Source organism: Pholcus phalangioides, unplaced genomic scaffold, assembly GCF_987345545.1.
Source record: "Pholcus phalangioides strain wild (caught in Gottingen) unplaced genomic scaffold, Ppha-v1.0 ptg000003l_1, whole genome shotgun sequence".
In the NCBI taxonomy this organism is placed as follows: domain Eukaryota; kingdom Metazoa; phylum Arthropoda; class Arachnida; order Araneae; family Pholcidae; genus Pholcus; species Pholcus phalangioides.
This window is the reverse complement of record NW_028301596.1, coordinates 11,244,001-11,262,757: the sequence shown is the minus strand read 5'-3', so window position 1 is coordinate 11,262,757 and position 18,757 is coordinate 11,244,001. Positions and strand designations below refer to the sequence as shown.

General features: G+C 35.1%; 1 protein-coding gene across 3 annotated transcripts in view; it reads right to left on the bottom strand.

Annotated features, from left to right (window-relative positions):
• The window catches only part of LOC149088031 (titin-like), a 254,438-nt gene that overhangs the window by 60,899 nt on the left and 174,782 nt on the right, over positions 1-18,757 (bottom strand). For all 3 annotated transcript variants that reach the window (XM_089244024.1, XM_089244015.1, XM_089244031.1), the window contains exon 2: positions 16,663-16,868. In XM_089244024.1, coding sequence (XP_089100150.1) covers positions 16,663-16,868 — 206 coding nt within the window. The remainder of the gene's footprint in view (positions 1-16,662; positions 16,869-18,757) is intronic.

The window sequence follows — 18,757 nt, the reverse complement described above, 5'->3', positions numbered from 1 at the left end:
TTTTCCGTTTTGAAATACAGTAGGCCCCGCTTAATCGGATATTAATGATTCCAGTGCACAATATAATATCCGATTACAATTCAATTGTCATTTTACAACATTAGCATAGTTTGAATATTTCAAAACTGATGAAGGATCAATATTAATAAATCTTCTTGAATAAATCAGACATTAAAAATTAAATGAAAATTATATTTAATAACAATGATTCGGTATAGTGCTCATATTAATATAACACTATCACTATTATAGGGCTCGGTTTTTTAAGACAAATATGAAATGTCATAAAACTGAATTTTTCAGGTTTTTTGATGTATAAGCAACAGCGTGTCATCCTCAGATTATTAAATTTAGAACCCTAATGATGAAATAATTCAGTTTTTACTTTTCATTAGGAAAGCCAGCGTTTTCTATTGGCGACAAAACAAAAATAATATAATTGTTTTTTTTTTTCAAACCGAGTACAACTCAGGTCTATCCCTATCTATGGGCGATTCACTACCTAGTGAGTTGTACCGGAAGTGTAACTGTGTGTGTACCTAACAGTCTGAGTGCGTATGTAATGTTGTGTTTGATTTTTCAGTGTCGCCATCTATATTTCAGAAGTGAAGTGAGTGATGTGTTATGACTGAATTACATTTGTATTGTTTGGAGGTCTGTTGCTCTCTGTGGCGAGACTTTGTAAGGGGGAGATCGACTCGCATTCGCGCCTTGAAGTTTGGAACTACAGAAAACCAACTTCAGCCGACCAGTACTGTTTCGACGGTGGGTTCGGGCCCGGGATCTCGCGACGCGAGTCCGTCATTACGACCACTCGACCACCACAGCGGCATATATTTCAATTTACGTATTGAAGACAACTTAAATACTTAGAGGCCAGAGTACCTACTCTCAAACGTATTTGTCCATATTTTCCATTGATTCCAAATGGCTCATTTAAAACAAAAGAAAGAAAAAAAGAACATTATGTGTATATAGTGGTTGATGTGTGCTGACCACGCGGCGGGCCACGCGTTCTCCCTTCTTTTATGTGTGGGAACAGACTGTATATTTTCCTTATATTCTAGAACAGACCTGCATTCTAGAATATAAGGAAAATTATATTTTATTTCATTAATTCGAGATGTCACTATCATTTTCTTTGAAACTTGATGACAGTACAATTGCAGAACTAATGATCGACAACATGTAACATTTTCCTACTGTAATTAATAATGCACATCATTTCGAAAGTAACGATTTCTAAATAGTCGATTTCAAAAACTACTCAAATTATAGCCTGTATTATTAGTAGGTACCTATACTGCATACGGAAATATCCATTCCTTTCCACGGCCTTTCGTGGAAGAGGGCAATTAAAGAGCCCAGAACGCTGCTAACTCTTTAAGGGAAACATTTTCGGAATTTCAGGCAATAACAGAGCAACGACGTTTCGTGGTTATTTCCTAAAGCATTGGCCAAACATTTAACGACCTCGGAAATCAATCGTTTTCCAACCATAAGCTCTGTATCTTCGATTTCTCTCATTGTTTTCGGGCTCATAAGTGACCCAAAAACTTTCAAGAAATGTCCTGAAATGTCATGAAAGAAACTTTTCCGAATCAGATATTTGCCTACAGAAATCTAACCATTTTGCCTGTAAATTACTCTATTTTTCATTCGTTTGCAATACACATATATTTGAATTTTTGCCGATATTTTTAACATTCAGGGTGATTATAATTAAAATCCCCATACTCTGAGTAGTTTTCCCTCAAAAACTGCTTTTCCGAATATAGCCAAATTTTCAGGATATCTTAATGAGACCATGGGAGAGAGATTCATGAAAAAAAAAATATAGTTCAATTTTCAACCGCCAGGTGAAAAATTGGCGTTTTTTTTATGAGACGACAATTTTACATTTTTTCATGATCCATGCAGTGTGGATAATAAGTTTAAATGGAATGCATCTACCAGAACGGGCGCTATATAGGTCTGAGTAGTTTCAGTATATTGACATTGCTCAGGCCAATATACACCCATCAGTATGCTAAAACACCACGCACTACTCACACCTATGAAGCGCCCGTTCTGGAGGGCGTATTCCACTGAAACTTTGTATATACGCTATATGGTCCATGGGAAAAAAACGAAAATTCAATAAAAGATATATACTTATTCACCTAGTGGTCAAATATGAAACTAATTTTTATTGCATAAAGCTCTCTCCCATTGTTTCATTAAGATATCTTGAAAATTTGGCTGCACTCCTGAAAATAAGCAGTTTTTGAGGAAAAACTACTGAAAGTATGGGAACTTTAATTAAAATCACCCTGAATGTAATACATATCGACAAAATTAAAAAAAAAGTGTAGTGTGGTGGTCGAGTGGTTATAGTGACGGACTCGCGATGCGAGGATCCGGGTTCGAACCCCACAGTGGTGGTCGGCTGAAGTTGGTTTTCTGTGGTTCCCAACTTCAAGGCGCAAATGCGAGCCGATCTCCCCGTTAAAAAGTCTCGCCACTGAGAGCAACAGTCCTACAACGAAAAATCATTCAATCATAACACTTCACTCATAGTTTGAAAAACTGGTGGCAGATGGCAGCACTACACATAACAAGCATTACAGAGAAACAAAAAAACTTCACGTCGGGTTTCACTACACGTACACGCACATTCCCGCATGTACCGATTCGTTGGGGGTTCGGCGGAGGGGTTGTGGGCGGGGTGCATGTGTGGTGTAGCGGTAGTGGGTAGGGCTCGTAGGTAGGGTAAAAAAGGGTTCGGGGATCCATGATGTTCTTGGGTCAGCCACCTCGTTGGGCAATTTGCCTGTTGTGGCGTTGTATTTGTATTAAAAATGAATGTAAAGGGAATGGATTTCATTAAATTTTAAATTTCTATAGACACATATTTGCTTTTGAAACGATTTTTTCACTAGCCCGATAACAGTACGGACAATATAAAATTTTTTTATATTCACCCTGAGTTCTCTTATTATATATAATACCTCAAATTACATTTCACAGTCAAACGCAAATTATTACCCTTTTATTTTAAGCAACATTTTTGAAACCCATAATTGGATAAGATATGGTATTCACAGATATACAGGATGATTACCATTAAATGGTACAATTTTGTGCCACTTTTTGAGGTTTTCAAAGAGTATTCTCCCTGAATTATGCAATTATTTGCTTGATGTTTTACTCGTTATACCTACATATTTCACCTATTGAATGATGTGTAAGGAAAAATTCTGTTTGATAGGACTGGAAGGATACTTTTTTTATGAGGCACAATCTTGCACCCCTGTTTTATTAAAATCAAGTATATCAGCGAATATAGCACTTAGAAACGTGGAAACTTTGTTGTTATTATTATTTTTTTTTGCCTCAGAAGAGACAGGGCAACAACTTTATAATTCACATTTTATTCGGGGGTTTAACCCTTGATAGATAAAGCTATTAATACCATTTTTGATCGGTCTTTTAAGCCGAACCAATTACTGTGTAAGGAAATGATAAATTTCATTGAGCACCACTACACTACTTAGTGAACGCCAATTCACACTTATATCCCCCAGGTAATCTCGCATTTTAGCGAATGCACTGACATAGAGGCTGTCCAAAATTATTTTCACAGCAGATATCTCTACAACCGTTGGGTTTAGGAACATGCTTTTGATAATAAAAAGTTTTCAAATGACGTGCAGTTACTCAAAATCTTAAAATTTGTTTGAGGGGTCGTATACATGACATAGGCGGAGATAGATTTGTAAGTCTGGGGGGCACGGTGAGGGAGGCACGATAACGATGATGTCAACTCATATATATATACAGGGTGATTATAAAAAAACTATCCCGACATATGGGTCTCTAACTATCATACCAATCACAGAAACTGAATGAAATTTTGGCATAAGGTATTTTGATGTATGCGCTAAAGAATGATATGGAAAACAACAGTGTCACTCTAACACTTACGGTTACAGTGAGAAAATTTCGAAAATATCAAATGGCAACACCAAGTTTTTTGTATTGGAATGTGATCTTCATTGTGAAAAACCCTAAATAGCGTTCGAACGGCAACTGTAGCATGAAAATCACCGGCGGTAGATAGGCTAAAAGTGAGGACAACCAATAAGGACAGAGAAGCAGCATAAAATAAAGCATTTTATTGTGCTTCAAAAATTTTCCACATGACCTTGTGGAGGACTAATCAGGCTGGGATCTCAGCCGAAGAAACGGTGTGACGAATGAAACGAACATTAATGCTCTGGTGCACGGCAAAGTCCTTTTTCCTTGCCTAGCTCCGGGGATTTTCGTGCTACAGGTGCCATTCCAACGCTATTTAGTGTTTTTCAGTATGGAGATCGCATTCCAATACAAAAAACTTGGTGTTGCCATTTGATATTTTCGAAATTTTCTCACTGTAACCGTAACTGTTAGAGTGACACTGTTGTTTTCCATATCATTCTTGAGCGCATACCTCAAAATACCTTATGGCAAAATTTCATTCAGTTTCTGTGAATGGTATGATAGTTAGGGGCCCATATGTCGGGATAGTTTTTTTATAATCACGCCGTATATACAAGATTACATTAGATCATATATAAGATATTATATTACACTAGCTATAATACCCGGCGTTGCCCGGGTTTTCTTCAATGAGGCTTTTTTTGATCACGTGATATCTCCCTCTTTCTTTGAGGGACATGCAAACCGTGTCTAAGTTAACCAATATGACGACTTCCTGCGCGACTTCATGATATAAACAAATCTAGATTTAAAGGAACATAGAAACGAATATATATTTTTTTCTTTTTTAAGGGGTGTTAGGTATTTCGATCCCCCCCCCCCGAACTTTAAGTTCTCCATCTGCCTGTTTCAGCTTTCAAAAATGCTTAATTGAAGCTGTGGAATTTCTTCGATGTACTTTACGGGCCCATAATTAATTTTAAAACATCCTAAACTATGAATTTATGCAGTTGAATATCAAAAGACACTACAGAGACATTAATTTTCGCTTGAGAAGATATAAATAAAAAGTTGAAATCAATGTTATTGCATGAATGTCCAACTCAAAAGTAGGTCCGGCTAATTACTTCATATTTGATCTCCTGGGCTTCGTATATCTCTAATCAAACTCAATATTTCAGAAATCTAGAATTCAACACAATTTTTAAAACTATGTATGTGACAGAAAACTCCATAAATTTCAGCATTTCTACAGTAAAATCGGCAATTTTAACACTGATTTCTGTGGGGCATCATCCTTTGCCTTACCCCCAAAGTGATGCTGATGATGGTGTCTATTCAAAAAGCTCTCATTACTGGGAGGATTGAATAAAGTGGCAAACCATTATAAAGGCATAAATATTATACATATACGTACAGCATTAAAGAAACGGCAAACCATTGTAAAGGCATATACACGTCTTAAACGCATTGCTAGGGAACCACGGTAACCAAAGTAAACGTTCGGAAAGTGATTGTTGAGGCCCAAAAACCATTGTTGCCCTACGGTTTTTTGCCCATTTGGGGCATTTGCCCTGGTCTGACGAAATTTTAAAGTAGCCTATCGTTCAAGTCGGGTCCCATTTGGTATATATGCAAAATTTGGCGACGATCGATCTAAAATTGTAGATTTGTATAGAGAACACACACACACACACACACACACACACACAGCAAATCAATTTTATATATATAGATTATATTAGATTATTTATTATTATTATATTATATCAGATCATCACATACATTAGATCATTCCTCCCCCCTATCTCCTCTCACGATACATTATAAGAATGTGTTATTTTTATACAGTAACCCCGTGTGCTCAAAAATCCAATCAGAATGTTGCAGCCTTCTCTTCTGCGGCCAACAAATGAATAAATAAATAAAATAAATAAATAATTCAGCATCTTCATTTTTGACGGGCAAGGCCGTATATATCCGGTGAAGAGTAATATTTTTTATTTTATTTTATCACTGACAAGTCGAGGCATCTTGTAAATCTGATTTCTCAATGGAGTGCACTCTCTTATACTCTCTACTTAGCACCTGCTGAAAATCGGAAGAAAGCCTAATGCATTAAAAAGGATATGACAATTCAAAGGGGGTTTAATTAAATTTATCTGCGCCCATCAAGCGGTTAAGTGAAGTATTCGCTGAGATATTTGAATTTAAACTGAGAGAAAAGTTGTGAAAGCGTTAATTAATGGAAAACGCTTCTTTTAATCTGTTAAGCCGTTCTTTTACAACTTTTCTCCGATTTCGAATTCAAATATTTCAGCGAATAGTTAAAAATATTCACTTTGAAAAGTGATTTTTTTTTAACTTTTTGGCCTCAACAACTTTCTTATTGGGTATTTCTGCAAACGGGGTTTGCAAAAAACGATAATTTCTTAATTTCTTTTTTTTTCCTTGCATACAAACACCTAACAAATTACAAGCAATTTCACGTCATATGGAAACTTCTTGTGACTGAAAGTATGTTTCTAAAGATAACGTTTGCAGAGACATCCTCTATACAACAATTTGGGACACCCTGTCAATGACAGCTATAAAGACTAAAGTATTATAATTACGCTATTCAATTATTATTGTAAGCACAGACAAGCAACTTTTTGATACAATGGGCCATAGCTGAAGGACGGGCGCTTCACTTGCAACATGTGTGTGTATTTTTTAGTCAAATATTCAATCCCAGGTAAAAAAATTGTCATTGTTGAAGTAATTTCTGTTCTGTTACTGGTGTGCAAGTATTCTTCACACATTTCTCTTTAAAGCAATTTTTCCGCCATTTGTGTGCAAATTGGTCCGAGTAACAAACCGGTGAGCAAACTTTTGTTTCCACTTAAAAAAAAAATGTAAAATTTATTTGCATGATCATTTTTATTCTTCTCAATGGATATGCACCAACATGGAAAGGGTCCCAAGGAGACGTCCTCAAAAAATTACGAAATGAAATATATTCATTTCACCTAGAAACACACAAAAATAAAAATAAAAATATTGTCGGAGTGTAAATATTAGTCACAGAAAAATTATTAGAAATGACAACAGAGATGGCTGCTCATCGCCTCTCGCGCTTCTTACAGCGATAGCTATATAAAACATCTTTAAACTTTTCCCTCCTGCTTATCTCTTTTATAGAGAAACTATTTTTGCTTTTTCCTGTCTTTTTTTTTTGTTTATCTCTTTATCTTTGCTGCACCTGATCGACTCTAAAATTGCGGGCTTTTTAAATTCATTATTTTCCTCTATTGCAGTTCAAAATATTAATATTTACATTTCCTTTTGTGTGACTCATAATAATTCCGCTGATTTTTTTATATTTTTGAGATTATTTAAATCACTAAAATAAGTGGTATCTTTTTTGAAATTTTTTGGACCCTTGGGATCCTTTCCTTGTAAGAAATATGAAAAAAATCATTTTAAAGGCATATTTCCATTTTGTAGGTTAGCAATTTTTAACGCATATTTTCTCGGTTTCAATTCATATATTTAAAAATTTTAAAGACTTTTTATGGATTTTTTGAATGCATGTGTTATTATTTTTAGTGCATATTTGCATACTTTTAGCGAATATTCTGCAACTTTTTACTGCATATATTCCGGGCACTAATAATTACTGATCGTCTCGGTAAGTTCAACAAATTGTATTACGTTTACCACTTTCACCGGTGATTATTCTTTTGGGAATTCTTAGCGATGTAGTACGTGCGGGAACGTAATATGTGTCGCCCTAAAGTATTTAAGTTGTCAGAGTTACCTTTCTTTCGGGCCCAGTGGTGCTGTCACCCGTCTTTCATAGTTTGGAGTAAAAATAATAAAGTTTGAATGTGCTGCAAATATCGTGTTAAAGGTCTGCCAGCACTCGGAGAGAGCAGAAATGGGAGAACCACTCACATTCGCGCATCACCCAAACTAAAGTATCATCCTAAGTATGAATAATATCCGGTAAATTTGAATGATTTAATGATGATTTATCATATCTAGTTATCCGAACTTAGGATTGTAGATCACTGGAAAATTTGGATTTTTTTTTTCAAAATTTATCAAATTTACCTAAATTGTTAGTAATTGTATCAAATTGTAAGAATTCATAATCACGGGATTTTTATCACAACACCACCTGGCGAAGGAAAATCGTAGCATATCCTTACTGGCCTTGCTGGCGCAGACTCAAAGTGAGTGTTGAGATATGGGATCGTTTCCATCGTTCTGGACAAGGGCCAGCTACGAAATTGTATAATGCCGAATATTATGGAATTTTATCTAATCTAAAAATAAATTCTAGATATTTTCTTCAAAGACGATGATGAGGTTTAGAATGATGAGGCCAATATATATTTGTCCGAAGCTAAAAACAAATTGGTTGGAGGAGCATGAGTCATCATTCGGACATTTGAATTTCTCCCGAATCCAATCGAGTGCCTATAAAATTGTTATCGAGGTGTATACGGGGTCTATATATAAGAAATAAATTGTGAGACAATTACTTGATCCCATAATATCAGTGACGCGATTAATGAACGTTTAATTTTTGGTGGATCCAATTACAGCAGTGTTTTTCAATAGCTGGTCTACGGACAGATTTCGGCCCTTGGGAATTTCCTGCCGGTCAGCGAAACGATTCATAAATCTGCTGCATAGTATTAGACCTAATAGAAAGATACAGTCCATATATTCGATTTTATTTCTGTACGCATATCTGTCAGAAAGCCCATTAATTATTTCTATTCCTGCCTGTATGCAAATTATTTCTTATTCGTGATTCTTTTGTGAGTCACTAACTATTTCTGATGTTTTTGCATTTTGTACCAGTCCGCAAATTATTTCTTTTGTTCATGTATTTTTTAGTGGTTTGTAGATTATTTCTCCTGTTTTTGTGTGTGTGATTTTTTCTGTCAGCAAAATATATTTTTTTCCTATTTATTTTTTCTTTTGCTGTGCCGTTCTTCAAATTATTTCTCTTACTTATGAGTTTTTTTTTTCCGGTCTGCAAAATTATTTCTCCTATTTATGTATTTTCAAGTAGTACGCAATTTATTTCTCACGCTCGTGGTTTTTTTTTCTGTGTCTGCAAATTATTTCTCCCATTTATATGTAGTTTTCATCGCTCAAGAAATTATTTTTCCAATGCGTATTTGCAGGTCCGCAAATTACTTCTGCTGTTTATGATTTTTTCTCGTCTGCATATTATTTCTGACGTATTTCTCTTATTTATGCATTTTTGTCGGACCTCAAATTGTTTTTCTCTAGGTCTGAAAATCATTTTTCATATTTTAGTATTTTGTGCCGGTCCGCAAATTGTTTCACACACGTTCTCGTTTCTTCCAATTATTTCTTTCACTTTTATATTTTCTCCGGTATGTAAATTATTACTTCTTTTTATGTATTTTTGCCAGTCTGCAAGTTATCTCTCCAGTTCATATTTTTTTCTGATTCTCAAATTATTTCTCCTATTAATGTTTCTTTTTACTGCTTCCCAAGTTATTTCTCCTATACCCTGTTGAAAATTTCTTCTATTTATTCACTGTCTTATACTTGATTTTACCTACGGTGCGCAAACATTTCTTCTATTGCAGCCGGTCCACGAAATTTTCGAACAATTTTCACCGCATCTCTAAAAACATTGAAGAACATTGCAATGAAGTATTAGAGGGTTTCAAGAAGCAGTGTATGTAAAACCGGGTTAAAACTATGAATTGCAACAATATTTCCTGTCATCGAAGTCCCAGTGCCATAAATATCTATTGAATTTTACTTATACAATACTCTAGAAAATAAAATTTCAGCTTCCCCCACCCCCAATACTCTGATGTTACATCTCGAATATCCATCGCATAATGTCGAGTTATATTCCCAGGTTTACTCGCAGAATATCGTACTAGAATCGGATTTCCTATTCAGGATGGGATTTCCTCTCAGTATATATTCATAGTATACCATGTAGTATTTTTCTCTGAAGCAGTATAGACTACCCGATACTCAAAAACATGGATCTAAGCAAAAAAGAAGCTTAAGAGATATATGTGTGGCACTACAGAATTCCAATTACTCCAGCTCTGTAGTAATACATCAAGTCCCCCCCTTTTTTTTAAACTATGATTCGGAATAGGCAAAATTCCGAAATCAGTAGGTATATAACTGGAAACAATTTTCCTTATATATGATTTATTCCATTTCTTCTGACTATAAAAGAGGATGTGGGAAATTCTTGAAGGTAATATTTTTACAATTTCACGTAAAAATTGATTTCCCATCTGCATGTCTTCGGGGGTATGTTCCCGCTACGAATCTACGGTTTTAGATGGATCTCGTCCAAATTTAGTATTCGTGTTACGGTAAATGTAATAAATCTGGTTATTATAAATAATTAACTGGTTATTATGCATAATCGCTGAGAATTTTGGATAAGTTTGATAAATTTCTCTAAATTTACCACGTTTGGTAAATTTAATAAGTACTAAGAAAGTTACCAGTTTTACTGGCTTATGCTGCATAATTATTGCATCGTACTATATAGTTATTGAATACTTACTGTAAATGATAATTGATACATGTATCATTATAACGGGTACGATCGTAAAATTTATCATTGTATTGGAGTCCGACTATATTCATCACACATATAGATTCATTTGGAATTTGGATTTGTTTTTGAATTTATCAAATTCCCCAAATACACTAGGGTTAAGGCTGGACAAATCCCTGGGCCACGGTCGTCATGGCGACTAGAAAATTGATATTGGAGCGTAAAGTTATCTTTGTGTAGTTACTACATTGCAGGTTGAGAGCAGCACAGAGTGTTTGGACTTCATAGCAGCATATATGCCATCATGAAAGAGGGTCACTGTGCGCCGAAAAAGTCAAAAGAAGCAATTTTTTTACTCATTCTTCGCTAAAATATTTTTGGCGCCTAGACATTCTTGCAGTTTGCCCAGCCCTGCACTAGGGTATTGCGCATAACCACTAATAAATGTTTTAAAATCCAACTGCCTAACAAATTCATCAACGACACTCGGTTATTATGCATAATCACCGGTAGAAGTGGTAATGTTTTCAATATTTATCAAATTCGCCAACGACGCTTGGGTGCTATGCATATTCGCCAGTAAAAGTGACACATTTACCAACCTTATCAAGACGATTGGTATGTTTGCATAATAACCGATTTGTCGTATTCACCGTAACATTTAGGCCACATGAATATACGAAAGGTTACTACAGAAGTTTGTCAGAGTTTGGAAAATATTCAAAACCGTCGAAAGCGATGGTTCCTTGGCTTCAACAATAACTTTTGGAGTGTTCATTCTGATTACAGTGGTTGTAAGCAATGCGTTGCTCGACGTGTTAATCCCTTTACAATGTGTGGCTTGTTACTTCTTTTTGATTTTCGGAGTACACTGACCTCGACTTACGTTCGTAATTCGTTGCACGAATGTTAGTCGAGGTACATTTTTGTATTGATTCCGTTCCCTGTTGAAAATTAGTTGAAACAAAGATTTATAACTAAATATTTATGTTATTTTGCAGCAGACAACACATGCATTTTTTTTTATTGATAGCAGCGGATATAACAATCTGATATCCAGTGTAACAAATGTGGAAGCCAGATGCCAGCAACAGGAAGGAAACAAAACAAACTCAACTCTGACAACATAAATACCTTTGGACGATGCATATAATTACATTCATACACGTTCCGATATGTGTACCGATTCATTAGAATTTCCGCAGTGCAATTTGTCCGAGCTACATGTATTGTCAAGTAGAAGTGCATAGAGATAATACAGGGTGTTCCACGAAGGACCCCTAATTTTGAAAATAAATAACTCGGAAACGGTTATAGATAGAAATATGAAACCAGTGGCGTGTTTATTTAAATAAAAAACCGTAAGAATCTGATTCACAAAAAACCTCAAAAGTTTAGTTACAAATTCTGACAACAGATGGCACCACAGGGGGCATTGCAGATCCATTTAAAAGGAGCTCAGACGCCGAAAACGAGTTTTTTACTAAATACTTGGGAATAATAATTGACAAACGATTGACATTTGTGCAGCAACGCAATTATGTAATATAAAGAGCAGACGTAGCAAAACACACTTTAAAACGCATACTTGCAAGCAGATCAACCATGACTATTAAGAACAAATTAAATGTATACAAAATGGCTATCAGATCCATGCACCAGTGTGGCTGCACTCGAGCAATCAACACATGGTTAAATTAGAACAATATCAAAATAAAACAATAAGAGCTATGCTGGGAGCCAATTGGTTCATCAGGAATAGAAGTATATGAAATGATACCGGAATGCTCACCCATACACGCCTTTGCTCAAAACCTGGCTAATAATCTCTTCCAAACTCTTGAAGAGTCAGAATACCAACATCTTAGGGAAATATCCACTTACCCAAAAGATCAGATATCAGCTTTTTCCAGACCCAAAATCTTTTTGGTTATGAAAAGACCGGAGGTACCGGGATTGTGAAAAATGTATATAAGAAACTATACATAGTATAAATAATTAGACCAACTGCAAAATATCAAATTTTGTAGATAATATATATTTAATCAAATAATCATAATTAACTGCATTTAATAACATATAATCGCATTTATTAATATGATATATAGTTGACGCTAAACATAAAAATGAGAGTAGGTAATATATTATGCATTATGATGAATGATTAGTGTTAAAAGAATAGCATTAATTATAACTCAATGACGTCCTAACAGGCTGATGAAGTGACATTCTGTCACTGCCCTGTTGAGTGACACTTTCTGCTTTTTATTTGCCCTCCAGCCTACTTAAGCTTTCTTTTCCCCCCTAGATTAATAACCATAATTATATATTAAACTCTAAGTAGTTTAAAAATAATAACATATACAACCATGTCGAAAATCGCACTACTAGTCCAGGATGGCTAAGAAATGACTCAGTGGTATGCACTGTTTGCCAATTTCAGTTGGAACCCACAGATCACTATGCCATATTTAGGATTTAGGATAAACGCGTTTTTCTTTGTTTTTTTCACTCGAGATATTCTTTTACATTTTTTTATGCTTATCTTTGCTTAGGGTGCCGTACATTAAAATAATTTCGTAGAGAGGAGATTCGAAATTCACTAGTGAGTTAGCTGATTAGAAATGATAGCAAGTACAATATATGCAAAGGCGCGAAGTTATTAGAAATATTGAGATGGATCAGAAATATTAGGGGGACTCAAAAGAAAACACTGGGGAGAACAACATGGTTTATATCGCTGAAAAAAAAGTTGCACAATTTCATTTTTTTTTCACATTAATTTCAAACACACCCTTTTAAACTCGCAACAAAATGCAGCTCCCCCTTAACATGAATCGCTTTAAAAAGTAAATGTTGGTGAATTGCTTCACGGACCAGCTCTTCATAGATTTGAGTTGAAAAATTTTAATTCCAGAAGAATCTCATTCGTTGGAGCCGTTGCCGTTTATAGCCATTAGAAACCGAAAAATGAACGTTAATCCTCCGTAACGAAGTTTTTGTATTACTGTTTCAGTATGCAACACAAACTGTAATTATCAGCAAAACAAAAAAAGCTGAATATGCAACTTCTTATTGTGAACTGCCTAATTGATTTTATCCTCTTTCATATCATTCATTTTCATGCACCTTATATACATTTTTTTCTATTAATTAACTGGATAATGTACATGTATTTCTTTTGCGAGTTATGGATTTTTAAATGGTGTTATGATGGGGAAAAAATTCACTGATAACACGCATCCGAAAGGGAGGAGTACTCCCTAAAAAAACCAAAAAAAAAAAAACCGTAATCTAGTCGTCATTAGTCGCATCATCATCATCATCACGATAACGTTATCATCGAGCATTTCCCGTTGCTGGTTCCGCAGGAGCAAATCGATACAACAAATGATACTCTCTCACTTAAACACCTTTTCTATCCCGTTTTCATGTTCGGAACGGAAGGAAAAACACATACTTTATATACGGCGTCGATGTTTCTCATTCGTTCGAATGGATTCCGTGAAATACATTCTATGTTAGCGCGTACATGGAAAAGACTGTTTTGTACAATCTGGCATTTGCATCTCGATCATTAGAATCGCTGATCATCATAATGAACACGAGAGAGAGAGCGGGATCTCCAATGCGCTTTACGCGTGAGATGGTCTTGATTGAGTAAATTGGTAGCGTTTCAACTAATTATTATTTTGGTGTGCATGCATGATTGATGTCTGTTGGAATGAGAGTGGGTTTTCAATGTATTTATCTCAACTATGCGTTTGGGAGTTTATCTAAATGCCAATGTATCCAACACCTGTATCTTATCAGTCTTATTATTTTATTCATACGCAGTTTGGATTATAAAAGAGCACGATCGCGCCATGGATTTTCGAATTGAGAATGTTTCAAGGTATTAATAAATAATGGATAAACATTTATGCATCGCTGCATTTCAAACATCAGATCCATTAATTTCCAAGGAGAAATTATTGGTATCGCTTACGATTTTTATAGATTTCATGCAAAAAAAGCTAATAATAATAGCAAAGTGAAATGCTAGTTAGCTTAAGGTAATCTATATCAGGGACTTCAACGTGTGGCTTACGGGCCACATTTGGCCCTCGAAGCTTTTTGTCGTGGTTCGTCGATCATTTTCAGAAAATGGTAGAAATCATTGGAAAGCGATTAATTCTAGAATTTATTGAAGAAATTATTTCGGAACTAACGAAAGAAATAATTTTAGAGTTATGAAAGGAAGATTAATTAATGAAAGAGCGATTTCATAAAAAAACGCGTGTACCAACACACACACACTTTTTTTTTCAATTTAATATACAAAATTCTGAAATTTCACATTTTAAACCATGAAATGATTAAAAAATTTTAAATTATCATTAACTTTTTATTCTAAATAGTGCACATGTTTATATCCTTATGTTGACTTTATCATAGGATAATATCAATCTTAAATGAATTCAGGAAACTTTATTCGAACACTATGCAAGTGTAAATGAGAAAATTATCATTTTGCTCTAATGCACTTCAATCAGTGAAGGCTGTTACTAGTCAGATCACGGTGTAGTATACAGAGTTGTGATTACAGTAATTAGTTCATTTTTAGAAACTATTAAGCACAACTGTACGAATAGTTGTCAGTTTGTCCTCTCAAACCTAAAAAAAAAAAAAAAAAATCCATTCTTTTTTTCAGTGTCTCTACTTTCTCTTGGATAAAATAGATGACGCACTGCGACTGTATGAAGTGCGCTGAGGCTCTAGCTCAGGGGTGCACAACCTCCGCCCCGCGATCCAAATGCGGCCTACCAAAGCGTTTCATCGGGCTCACGAAAGCTGCATTAGTAAAAAGTTGAATAGTAAAGAGCTGATCATATTTCTTTTATAAAAAAATAAAGAACATCAAAATCAATACCAGACATCGTCAATGATCACCAAGAAAAAAAGAACAAATGTCAAAGGTAAGGAATATCTATTGCCTAAATTGGAGGGCAGTATAGCTTTCTTAGCTCCATTTTTATCACTTTTGAGTCGTCCACTTTTTTTTGTTTGAAAAAAATATATTTTTCCTCCATCTAAAGTTAGACGAACGTAACTCCAGCAGTTAGTTCCTGTGTTCCTCAATAGATAGAGCCATTGGGGCGAGAAAAGGGAGGGGAAAGTGGGGGGGTCACTTTTTCTTGGCCCGATGGACGAAAAATATGAAGTTATCCGCTTTTTGCTGCAAGCCCTTCAAATATTGAAAAACCGCTACTGGAGGGAAATGGAAGGCAACTGCAAGTCGCACATGTAAAAGGACACCACCAAGAAAAAGAAGGAAAAAGGGGGTATTTGTTTGACAAATATTTGAGATGCATATGACGATAATTAATTGTGATAATAACTTATAATTATCTTAATACAATTTATAATTTATGGAAATGACTTCAATCCTTGAATTGTAAAAGAAAAAGAAGAAAAATGCAGGTAAGCTTCGTTGAAAATATGAGACGGTCAAATTTAGGGTGAATGTCCCATAAAATAGAGTCATATGGTCACCCTATGTATACTAGTTCCTTGCCCGCGAACTGAAGAACTTGTGGACCCCTGCTCCAACTGCTGACAAACCGGTTTTTATATAACATTCAGCAAACTGAAGAAAAATAGGGCGAAGATGTATGAAATGGCTAAAATTTTATGGTTATCATGAAATATATCTCATATATCAGATACCCTTTACGGATTTTTAACTATCGAATTGTCAATAGATGCTTGCTGGGGAGTGATTTTAGTCCATCGCCTTAAAGATTATGGAAGAAGGCTAAAGGTTGATGGCTATTATTGAATGAAAATTTCGATCATTCTTAAAATTTAACTGAGAAGCACTACCAAAATATCCTTAACCAAATTTTGTATTGTAACGATGCTGCCTATAACGATTTACTCTCTTTGATCCCGGCTGAATTCCTATGCAATAGGAAATGGTGCGAATGCTGAAACTGTCTACAACGATAACATGCCTATAACAGTATCGTTATAGACAGGTTCGATGCGACTTCGTTCAATGGCGACTCGGCAGTAACTTATTTGGGGGCATACTTGATTAGTGAAAATACTAAAACTCAAACACACACACAAACACAAGATCAACTTACCGTGCGGTCCCCCAGCTGACGTATTCTGCAATGTAGATATGCAGTTTTTGATAACTGAATTGTGACGTTCCTGTCTGTGCTATTATCGAAATAAGGACGAAAGTGGGGATCATCCCAGTACGAATTTGGTCTCGATGGTGGCTCGACTTTTGATCCACCAAAACTTCGCTCCGTTCTTGTCATGATTTCTGAGCTTAGGTCAAGATCTGCAAAAAATAACAAGAAAAGGATATAAATTCCAAGCATCGTATAGCAGGACAGAATTGTACGAATAGAGAAATTGTTTTATGGGCTGTCCCAACGTGTTTGCACAGCAAATATATCTGCAAGCGTTGACTTCAGAAACATACTTATAATTACAAAAAAAAAGTTTTCAAATGGCATTCAGTTACTCAAAATGTCTCAAATTTTCCAAGTGGTCGTTTATACATTAAAAAAAAAAAATAGAAAAATCAATTTTTTATGTAGACCCTTATGCACACGTTGGCTAAGACTTCCAATCAGTGAAATGTATTTGCGGCTCTGTAAATTCCTTCACAAAAAAATTTCATATTTTTAAATGCAATATTAACGCAGATATTTGACTTGGAATTTTTCAGCGTTTGCCGCAAAAGGTTGAAAGGGTGGTTTATAAATTGCGAAACGTAAATTAGATGGAAAGGTGTAAAAATTCTGTTCTTTTGAAAATAATTTCCAGAAAATGTAATTGCTATTGATTGTGAACGAAAACCTGAAATGGTTGAGTTAATTCTAAAAACAGCAATTTTTGAGCCAGTGAAAACTTACCAACACAATGATAAGTAGGCAAAACATAGTGTTTTAAAAATTCAATATCTCGACAAATATTGCATTTAAAAGTATTATTTTTTTTTAAGTGAAATTTCAGAGCGGAAATCACACTTCAGTAATTGGAAGTTTTAGCACACGGAGACTGCCTAAAAAGTTCATTTCTTTCTCAAACAAATTTTGAGGTTTTAAGCTACTGCACCACATTTGAAAACTTCTTGTATTTGGAAGTATCTTTCTGAAGTCAATGGTTGTAGAGATATCCGCTGTGGATTTCGGACAGTCTGTATTACCAACACGCAGAGACAACAAATTTCAATAATTCTAACATAAGAACATGTAATACAGCTCTAAAAACCTGAAAAAATGACTCGCTCGATTTCGAAAGAAGTGATACCAGTAGAAATGTATGAACATTTTTCAAGACTGTGGTACATAAGAAATGATAGACCTTTTCAAGATATAAAGACGGATACGGTATCCATTTTAGGATCTTCTCCCCCCAGCGAGGAAAAATGCATTTCAGCCCCACACCACAGAGGAAAAATAAAAGTCACTGCTTCCGGGTGGTTATAACACTTCGAGTGAAATCACGCTATAAATATTGATCAAACCCAAGAAGCAGTAAATAAGCAAAAACGCCCTGCGTGTATAAGAGACTTCATATAGAACCATACCATGTAGTCCCAATGTTATACGAGATATTTCGGCCGTTCCTTTATATCCTGACATTAAGAAGGGAGAAAAAGAAACAGGATAGTGGAAGAAGTCAAATATAAAATACTGAGCGATAAGATTATCAGATTGGGTTTCCTTTTTTTTTTTTGAGTTCAGTCTCGGACCTCTACCAGTACTACTTCTACGATGAAAGTCCGCGAAATACATACAGTTTCGGGAAAATCCGGAGGAAATGTTACTGCTTATCTGATGGGCTACACTGGTACAGTCAAAGGAGTATATGATGTTTTTATACGTTTTTCTGTAACTTTTTTGTGGATCCTAGTCCAAGAATTTTTCTTAATGTTGTTTTTCCTATGTTATTCCTTTATCCCTGTGACCATTTCAAAATTGCTTCCAAAACATAACGCTAAAGTTCTCTAAATGTTGGTTTTCGTGACTTATTCCAGTACATATGGACCATGATTCCAGATTTATTTTATGCCTTTTTTTTCGTATTCTTTCTATGGTTGATATTTAGAACAAAATGCTAGATATAATAAGCCTGAAGGGTAAGATGATTATATAAATACAAGCTCAACGTTTGAATTTGTTTTTCGGAAAAACAATTATCAGTTATGTAAATTATTAA